The sequence below is a fragment of the Ochotona princeps genome, unplaced genomic scaffold, assembly GCF_030435755.1.
Source record: "Ochotona princeps isolate mOchPri1 unplaced genomic scaffold, mOchPri1.hap1 HAP1_SCAFFOLD_4516, whole genome shotgun sequence".
Taxonomy (NCBI): domain Eukaryota; kingdom Metazoa; phylum Chordata; class Mammalia; order Lagomorpha; family Ochotonidae; genus Ochotona; species Ochotona princeps.
Window position 1 is genome coordinate 1 of NW_026698751.1, and position 10372 is coordinate 10372.

General features: G+C 52.0%; 1 protein-coding gene across 1 annotated transcript; it reads right to left on the reverse strand.

The window, feature by feature from the left end:
* Positions 1 to 3971: 3971 nt before the first annotated feature.
* Positions 3972 to 5952, reverse strand: LOC131479117 (small ribosomal subunit protein uS10-like). Its single transcript, XM_058659703.1, has 3 exons — positions 5838 to 5952; positions 4504 to 4617; positions 3972 to 4114 (listed from the first exon to the last, which is right to left on the reverse strand). The coding sequence occupies exons 1-3, from the start codon at positions 5950 to 5952 to the stop codon at positions 3972 to 3974; spliced, it is 372 nt and encodes a 123-aa protein (XP_058515686.1).
* Positions 5953 to 10372: the final 4420 nt, after the last annotated feature.

The window sequence follows — 10372 nt, forward strand, 5'->3', positions numbered from 1 at the left end:
ACGTGACGCCAAAGACATGTGCCGCGATGGTATCTTCCTGTTTCTGTCTGCCTGTCGCACGAGCAGAAGAGTGGAGTATTCAAGTGCATAGGCCTAATAAAACTCAGCTATGACTATCACGCAGGTGTTACAGTCGACATTAACATACGGTGTTGCTTCGCACGGTCTGCACGGCCTTGGATGAGATACGATCTAGCTTAGCTCAAGACAAACGAGATATGCGTCGAGTGTGTCTAACCAGGAAGGTTATTTTCCTTCAATTTGTGCCACACTACGGACACATGCACCGGCAACGATAAAAATGCCGTACATAGTAACGGCAGGTGTGATCAGTCGACGTGACCACCGTCCTTCCCGACCCTCCGTACTCCTTCGTTCTTTCCTTCCTGGAGACAGTTCCAGCTACAGGGAACGTTGTTCACTGCACTGTAAAGGGCGTGCTAGCCGGTCAACGCCATCATGCTACCGTAATGGCCAGCTGAGTTCAATTTCGCTCACCATCAAGAGAGAGATGTCAGCGTTCTGGGGAGCACCAGAGAGCCCGCATACTATCCTTACGAAGTGCCTTCGGGCCGAGCAGAGACAAATGAAGTAATTCAGCAGAGCCAGCTGAGGACTCGCTGCTGCGTTTACAGCCGGCTGGCGCCCGAAGCTAGCCGCACACGGTGCAAACCCGCCGCCTAGAATGCATCATGACGACACATTGGTCAAAACAAGGTACTATCGGTGAACCTACATAGATCAAAGAATTCCTTTCTCCAAGCAGTACAAGCGCCTTAAACCATTTTGGTGCGGCCCCCATTGTACAAGCAAACGTCTCTCCATGTACGTCGAAGACAACACACTACGGCTAGGCCCGTACCCACCAGAACCAGCACCTACCATAAAGGTTTCCCTAACCCACAGGCGTATGACAGATTCCATTTCGGCACTTCACCGTTACTAAAGGACCTCAAAATACATAGCTGAGTGCGGCTCAGCAACTTGATGTGTGTTAGTCGTAAACTGAGCGACGTGAATGACCTGCAGACGATGGGCGTGCGGCACGTATGGAGCATCTTTACCTACAGGGCCTACCCGGATGTGAGGCCGCCCACTGCAAGAGAAGGAGCTTTCCGGCAACATGGGCACGGTCTGTAACGTCGTGAAATGCTTCATAACAAAGGAGAGCTGCAGACAAGCGGCCTGAGACAGTGTGTGGCCAGGTCTGCTTCAGTAGGTGGCACACTCCGGCAGCGCCCTGAATGTTGGAGCTCTTTCAAAGCGCTTACAATATCAGTGTGGCTTCATGAATCTGCAGGCACAGCCTCGATTCACTGGCCAGAAACCGCCTTCGCGCATGATCGTACATGTACTGCACAAACTTCGAACCCCACTTGTGGCCATATGCGACTTGTGGTGAAGTGAAGCAAACCGCAGAAAGAGTAGACCAGGAGGAGTCCTGCGCGTTTTTACTCTGAGGGTTGATCCTTCTGTTGCATACATGTGCGCTTTACTGAGCGACCTCGTGAGGCGCCGTGGAGCAAAAACACCAAAATCAACGCAGTGTGTAGGGACTTTAGAAGCTGTTTTGCCAGAAGATTCTAACGGCGTCCGTCTAAGCGCACTTAAATTCGCATTCACACTATTGTGGTCACGTACAAATGCTGTCGCCGGTACCGTACGAAGCCACGGTGGCATTAAGCTGGTACGCGTATGGCGCCCACGTATCGACGCCTGCTGCAAATACAAATTCAGGGTGCCTCCTTATCTAAGGAGTGAATTCAACTAGGGCACGCCGTTCAAGAACCTCTTCGCTGTAAGAGGACGCATACGAGAACAGCACCTACCTTACAATACCGACAGAATGTCATTGGAAAAGGTTCTAACGTGACTTGCTGACAGGTACATCACCAGGAAAAACTCTATGGTTTTTGGCCTAGAACAGTCCTGTTCAGAACGTAGTGTGAGAAGCTGCGCTGTCGCTGCAGTGCCCACTGCCTCCCGCTGATAGCCGCAGACATGTACGTATGAGCTTGTGTACAGCGTCCCACGCCCCAGCCCTTAATCGTGGGCTCCGAGCAGACAGGTCTCACGTGACACGCGCCGAAGTGCTGCTTATAGCATCCGTCCTTGCACCACCATCCTGTCCACATTATGCTCAGCTATCCCTGCGTTCCTCCTAAAATGCGTGGCTGATGTGGATTAGAAGGGTTAAAGTGCGTTCACGATGAGGGCGTCCACCGCGGAGAAACAGCACGAGGTGACCATGGTGCAGTCAGCGAATTAGACTCGGCTTGGTGCGTCACCGAAGGGGGTATGTACGCTGGCCTTAACGATATTGTGATTGCAGGTAAATAGATCCTTTGCTCCGCGTAACTCCAGCTGAGACGTGAGATACAGCAACGATGGGACTACCAGTATCATATGGGGTCGCCCGTGGACAAAACAACAGCGGCTTACGAAGACGCTTGGAAGAGGTTGTCTTCGAGGGCAGACATCGTCATCCTTGCCACAAAGGTCTCAAAAGCCATAGGACCACACAGTGCCCAACACAGACGGCTGTCTTCTACTCAGACTGTCTAGCCGGCATCTGATCTCTTTTTCTTTATTCCTTTGCATGGAGCCTTGTATCCCCATGTAGACATTTTCTAAGGGTCAACAAGAAACCCATTTCCCGGATAACTTTAGGACATTGTTGCACAGTCGTAGTTCACGCAGGGGCTCACCGCACAACACTGCTAGTGACAGTTCAAGCTTGAGCGGGTGCAGCGTGCCTCATCTCGGGTGCAGGACGTGTGGGCGAACAAGTGCCTCCGTGGTTAGACGCACCTCCTTTTCCCTCCAGGGTTTACGCGGCCGGCGTGTACATGAGCAAGTGCTTCTTTGCTTGAATGCAACTAGCTCCCTCGACGTTTTCTATGTTGAAGTCGTGTAGCTGAACAAGTCCTTCTCTGCTGGGAATTCACTAACTTCTCTTCCGTTGTAAATGGAGGACGAATGGCTATATAGACGCCTTTGTAAAAATGCAACCAATTTCCTCCTAGTAGTGGACTTGCAGCTGAGTAAGTGCCTCTGTGCTTAGATGCAACTACTTTTATCTCTGGCTCCTATGTAAAAAACGTGCGGCTCAGCAAGTGCCTCGAACGTAGGTGCAAATTATTCCTTCATTCCCGTTCCCAGCATTGCCTCCCGACACCTAAGTCGGTTTTCTGAAGCTACCCCTTCTGCACCGGAAAAGGCTCCAGTTCCTCCAGGTGCGTTCGTAACTGCTCCAGTTGGTACGCTGTTGCCACCGTATTCAAAGAGACACTATTCCTGTGGCGCAGCTGCAGCATGCATCAACATCTACCAGCCTAAGAAACGGACGGAAGCAATTAAGAGCGCTTTACCAAAGCAAGTAGCAGCGTTCATTGTGGATCTACAAGATACTGAAACTCCAACTACGACTGCACTTGCCAACAACGTTATTACATCTTGAGGTCTGATAAGACAAATCTTGTGCTGCCCGCACATCTGTAAGATTTTCCACGCAGCGCACGGCATGCATCTCACTGCGTCCCAAAAAGTGACTACCCACCTGGCACTCGCGCACGTGCACTGGGCTCTTACATTTGAAAACCATATGTTACGTAGGGCTAGAAAGCAGCACGTATAAATGAGTCCGTCTAGCATGTGCAACGCTGAGAATACTGACGGGATACAGTCGGCATTCCGATGGTGCGTTCGACTCTCGCCGTTTAGACGTGCCGGTTCGGATATGGGGCGGCACGAAATGTCTGCACATGCTGCAACGGTCGCATTATATACTCCTCCCTGAAGCACTGTCAACGGTTGTCTCCCTCTACCTGACATGACAGCACATGTTCTTTCATGTCACATCACTGCGCTGACAGAAATCCGGAGTTATTAACCCAGTCCCACTTGTGCCGTTTCCAGGTGTGCGCTGCTGGTGTTCCCGTTGGTCTCACGGAAGTGTTCGTGACAATCATCTAGATTTCTGGCATAGTAATTTCAACTTCCACGCCGGGGTCTATGCTCAGGCTCGTGATCTGCCTCACAACATCGCTCGGTGAATGCAGGTCAATCAGTCGCTTGTAGATGCGCAGTTCAAATCGATCCCACGTGTTTGTACCTGCAGTAAATCACCACCATCCACCATGACACAAAAGCCTGATTGTTAGGCAACGCGGGAACCACACCGCTGGAGCCACATAGATACCACGGCAGTGAAGTGTTGGAACCCCGTTGAGCACGCATATCAGCACTTTCAACGCGTCATTGTGCGGGCCAACCTACAATTATGTCGGAGGCGGGTGTGGGGGCGGCACACCACTTAGCAGCCGGACAGCAGGTGAAGCATGCGAGGTACCTTAGTATATCACAGGTGTATGCTGTGGGAAGCGTGTACTCACGTGTAAGCTCTGCCACCTACACATGCACAAGTGGGTGAGCGTGTGCTGCAACAAGCAGTGGAGCACAAGAGGAACCGCTGCTACTGTGATCACGGAGATAGAGTCTGACCTTCTCCGCAAGGCGACTTGCGAGTTGTGACGCGCAGCGTTTTCACGGGAAGTCTCACCGGCCCCGAAACTTGTAAATTTTTCTCCTTTGCTCCGTTGACAAGCTCTGAGCAGACTGAACGTCAGCAAAACAGGCGGGAATGCGCACGACATCGAGACTATAAAAGCCCCGAAGTTGTTCACTTGACAGAAGCACTGTATCTGTACACTCGTGTATAATATTGCACAAGCAAACAGGCACAGATCCAATGTTTAGCATTGCTCGGAAGGCGTACATTGACATCATATACATGTACCGATTCCCGGACCGACGGAGTAGACAAGCGTATAGCAGATATCTGAGACGTTGTACCAGGACGTGCGCCACTGCTGCTTCCACTGCGCAACGTAACACCGGCGTGAGGGTGCTTCACAGGAGTTCGAGACCATCACAGTCGTATACGTGTGCGCACATGGTGTGCCCTGCTCAGCGGATATCTGAGCGATATACAGAAGCGTGACAGTGTTACAGGCATGCGTCTACTAGGGGCCATGCACCACGGTAACAGTCCCTCTCAGTAGGACAACACGGCGCAGATTCTCCTCATCTGTTGGACAGCACAGTTACTTTTCAAGCAGATACGATATATTAGAGGGACTCTCCAACATGCTGGGGTGATTTGCAACGGCTTGCTGTCAGTTCTGGGACCCACCACACACACAATCGTGTGCACTGCCTAAACCTTCAGTCGCTTATATTGGTCTGATGCGCGTGCACTGATGCACACGGTACCTTCGTGTGTGTACAGACAACCCGCATAGAGTCGTACACACGAAGTGGGGGGGGTGGGGGGGAAACTGTAAAACTGTACCCTGACACGTGCAGGACACGGGGCAGTCAATCACACTGCTAGCTCTACGGCGTTGATTCGCAAGCACATTACTGGGCACCAAAACCACCAGTAGACGCCACCTGCCGCGTCTGAAGCAGACACTGTAGTTTCACTCTAGCTCGCATTAGAGCTGCGCTGTGAAAAGCATGCTTGTCCATGTACCTATGCGCTATGTAGAACGAGGGCGCGGCACACAATGCTGCCTTCGATATTGATGAAGACGTCACAACACGCAAGGCTTGGGCCTCTGTCTGCCCCGCGCCGCTCTCAATGCCAAATGAAGACACTGCGAGTTGATCCTGTCATTGACAAACGCCTCCATGCCCAACCAGCCGCTGGCGTCCTTGCTACTCTCCGTCATAGAATTTTGGTAAGATCCCCAGATAAACTTGCGACCGACCGCTGCTGAAGCTTCTGCGGAGAATCTAGAACGCCTCCTACATTAACTTATTTTGCAGCCCACCTCTCTCAATGGACGGTAAATCTTTCGACGTGAGGGTAATGCGAATTCGATGCAACCGTTGCTCCACGGCCTGCAGGCCTGTCTCAGGGCCGCCTTTAAACTGTTTCTGCATCATCTTCCTTGAAACAATGGGGAATAGCTATAAACATAAGAAACGGCCGCCTTGTAGTGAGATGCTCTAACGCCGATAAGACTGAGATTTACTACCGTCGTAGAGTGACGGGCCCATACAAACGTGCTGCTAGGCATACATTCGGCTGAGTGATAACTAGCGTAGCATGAAAACACGGGCGGAGCACGGCTAGTAGTTTTCAAAAGATTCAGAATGATAACCCGCGGATCTGGACTAAGCTACACAAGCAGAAGGCAGGAAGTACAAAGAAAAGGGGGGTAGCCAGGTGCACGGGAACAGCAGGAAAGGGGCTGGCGGCAAAGAAAGCCGTACTGCAACAAGCCCCTGTCAAGCAGCAGGTAGGCGTGTGTTGCGCGGGATTCGGCTGACCCCACAAGCTGGGGTGGCTGGAATAGCGTTGCAGTAGCAGCAAGCAGAAAAGCTGCAGCACCGCGAATGCATGCAGTCGCCGAGACGCTAAACAACCAGCGGGTATGCACGATCATCGTATGCAACAGATACGCACCTGCGAAGTGTGGCAGGGGTCGCTGTTGCTACTTAATTCGCAGCAGAATATGGAGGTGCACTTGCAAGTAGTGACACAGAGGGAGTCCATTTACTGGAAGACACCGACAGCGTAGTGTAAGTGGAGGCGGGGTTGTAGCGCGCATACGGAAGGCACCGACCGACTTGGTGTGCTGATAGGCCGTAGTGGGCATGCTCGCCGTAGCCCCGACGGCAGCACTCTGCTGCCCTCGATACCGCAGTAAAACCGTAAGCTACGTCGTGCACATAGAGTCCGGATAAGCCATATCCATGACGCGTAGTACGCTAAATACTGGTACTTGTGGACCCACGGATATACACTGATACAGCACGTCGTTACATACCTAGATGTCGTCACAATGATGCTTGTGAACCCTGGAGCGCACACTAATGCACCGCGTCATTATCTATCGGCGTAGGGCAGCCTGCAGACGCAGCCCGTCGAATCTGCATGGGGCCGTGCCCGTGGATAGTACGAAGAGGTGTCGTTGGTGCGGATTCAAAGCTTATATGTATATATGTCAACACTCACCAAGCAGAGATAGGGTCGGTCTCATTTTCGCAGCTGATCCAAATGGTACAGAGTTTAAGTCCATGCGAAGATAAGACTGACCGCACCTCTGCATGGTGTGTCTTGACACGCTTACGTGAGAGCTTATATACAAGTTTTCCGTTGACATTGCCGACACCTTTGTGTAATAGCCCCAGACACACCCCCGTGCAGATTCGTGGTGCATCGTCTGCAGGCTGGCTTGCCCCGACAGATAATATGACGTGGTGCATTAGCGTGTGCCCCGGGGTTCACAAGCGCAAGTATGAGGACATCCAAGTGTAAGGTCCCAGTTGTAGGAAATCCACCAGTTTGCACTCGCAGTGTGACCGCATGTGGCAGTATTCCACTATCTCGTCGTCAGAGTCTACTGCTGCAGTTTCCCCCTTCAGCATCTCCACAAACGCTATATCTGCGCTGGTAGGGCAGTTCTGCGTCAACACGTTTACATGTCGCAAGCAGCTGTGGGCGGTGTGGGAGTTATCGTTGCTGCGTGACGAAGGGACGGAGGATAGCTCTACGAAAGGAGGCAGCATCGTCTACTAGACCCCCGCAGCAAGCAGTATCTTCCCCGTGGTAAGCGCATGATGCTTGTATCAGAAACGTTTGCGTGGAAAACATGACGCCAACGAACGTGTTCACAAGTACATATAAACAAAAGTGACACACTAGCGCGCAGTAACGTCCGAAACTCACAATCAGAATGGTGAGCAGGGTGTTCGTTTGTGAAGGAACTTTTTGCAGTGTATTTGTGCCAAGTTCCTGCATGCGGGGTTTTGCAGCTGCGATTGTGTGCCTTGCTGCAGTGTTACATGAGATCAATGAAACTTGCAATTTCTGTTTTTTCCCTCAGACGCGTGCAAAACGTACAAACTAGTCAGATGCTCTACATGAGGCCCTGCCGTGCCTGATGCAGTTTCAAAGGATACGCTCTAGCCGAATTCACACACGCCCGCTGCGCCCTCACCCGCAAGCATGTACAACTTCTTGCTAGATGACAATGCAGTGGCCACCCACTGTAATTATACAGGCATTCTGAGTTGTGCTGTGACCCTTACGTTTTTGAGGGTTAATACCGTAAGGTGACACTGCGAGCACGGATACTACCGTCGCTGTCACGGCGGAGTTCCACGAATAAAGCGTCTGCTGAGCCATAAGCGATATACCTCTGTAGGAGTCGGAGTTTGTGTCTGTCTTACGTTTTCCCACTTCGAAGGCGGAGTCACTCGCACAGCAGGTGCTTTTTAGAGTACTGAGGATACTGCTAAGTACCAGAAGGGCAGACGGAACAGAAACGAGTTTAGCGACGAAGAGGTGGCTAACTCGAGTCCAGAAAGCGCATTGAATACGAGAAGAAAACAAAGGAGTTCCGACCTCGCGTGCTGGCCACCGCAGGCCTTCCCCGGCGCAACACTCACGCGACAACGTCACTCGAGTCGCCAAGGACAATCTACTAGACACATATGCGCTGGACAGCAACTTTGGGAACAGAGGAGCAGCCTGCGCAACCGGTGAAGACAGCCACAGGCGCAGCTCTCCAGGGCTCAGCAGAGGAACAAGGTAGATGTAGCTGTACTACGAGACCTCGCAGAGAAACACGTGGTGCAGGAAGGGGTAGGAGCAGGGAAGCATCCTGTACCTCTTGTTGGAACTGCATCGCGTGTCTCCGAGTTCTAGACTTGCGGGACTGCATGGGTTGACAAAGATGCTTACGTGTTGACACATACTGTGGACGGCGAAATACGCCTCCACGCAGAATGGGCAACTGCGCTTCCGAGCATCCAGCAGGACTACTGTGTGTGCATGACTGTATGCTCAATCCAAAAGCGCATTCCCAGACAGCACCGGCGTGCGCGATTCGCAAAGAGTGTACTGATTCCTGTGTATCTCGCTTAGGCAAGTCAGCTTCCAAGGCACGCAGTGCCTGCGACAATCCTTGGTATCCCGCCTACAAATTGCAAGCTGGTACACCGCACGCGTTAGCAGGTATAGCACCGAACACCGCGGTTGCCTCAGATATACGCTCACTGGGCTGCGCTGCCGTGTGCAAACCTGTACACCAGACGCGCGTACTCTCCCTTTATTCTCTTAAGTTTCATGTCTGAATGCGGCTGCCTGCGCATAGATGTTTTAGGAGGCAAGTTTACAAGTTTGCTCTACGAGATGCTCAGCTTGCCGGATTTTCCGCTGTCCCCGGGATAGCTGTCAACATACGCGTACAACCTGGAGCCGTTTGCACTTAATTTAGCCGTGCATTGTGCTGTCCTCACTAGATCTGGATTATAGCAACTACTACCGTAATGAGGTGTAACTGAGGAATGCAGACCTAGGTTCAGGGGAATGTTGATAGGTACACCGGTGCAAAAAGTAGCTCACTGCAAGTCTCCTGTCGAGTGACTGCGTTTGTTGGCAGAGCATGACGGCTTAAGTGCTCCGTGTAGAGCACAGAACGGCGTGCCACCCATCGGCACCTCATTGCGTCCGTGTGGCTTAGAATGAAGAATCACCGGGGTACACCAGGACGCTACCAGTCAGGCGGAAGTGACGTCAACTATGATGGGCCACGAGGTGGTCCTCTCCTACCACGAGCTGGCATCTGAAGGCTATTCTTCCACAGCAGCGTGTGCACATGAGCTACGTTTTTTGCGTGAAAGGTTCGGAGCTGTGAATGGCAGTCCTAGCGAACGTGGGAATCAAGGAGCGCACTGTACGTAATAGCGTGCTACCAGCGCAACACCGCCGAAGTGTACGCTGTTTCCTGCTGGGCAAACTGGGCTACGTGGCTTCTCTGATTTAGTACGCTGCAAAATAACACAAAATCGGTAGTTACCGCTCGACGAAAAGAGACCTTGATAATGCCTTCGAAGCTACGCGGCTTCATGCATGGTTATGCACGTAGGCTCCCAGCGCTCTACAGCACACGCTCGTCTAGCTGTATGCAGCTATTCTCCAACCACCACCACTCCGCAGTATTTCTGTTCCTGCGTTACTATGTTCCATGCAGAGAATTAACATGTCAAGTCGCGACGGCAGGGCCGCTACGACGTACGTGGGATCCTTGAAGCTTTCTTACGCTCCTCCTCGTCCTGTCAGAGATAGAACAGCATTTACAGACATAACGACGGGTACTGCCTTACCACATTGGGGCACTCGTAATATATTTTCGACGTCTTGGTGTTGCTGTGTAGTGCCGCTCCGTGGAAGCAAATGCACAAGCCTTTTCGTAGGCGTCCAAGTCTCCTCTGCTCACGACAGCATCATCATCACCAAGATGAAGTGCTACGAGAACAGCTGTCGACGCTCTCGGCGCCGCAGTGGTAAATATGG

Excerpts from the sequence above, each read along its gene's own strand:
- LOC131479117 (XM_058659703.1), bottom strand. The coding sequence starts at position 5,952 with ATGATGCAGAAACAGTTTAAAGGCGGCCCTGAGACAGGCCTGCAGGCC. Across the intron at positions 4,618-5,837 it reads TTTACCGTCCATTGAGAGAG|TCTGCTCAGAGCTTGTCAAC; the intron begins GTGGGCTGCAAA and ends GCTGACGTTCAG. Across the intron at positions 4,115-4,503 it reads CAAGTCGCCTTGCGGAGAAG|GTACAAACACGTGGGATCGA; the intron begins GTCAGACTCTAT and ends GATTTACTGCAG.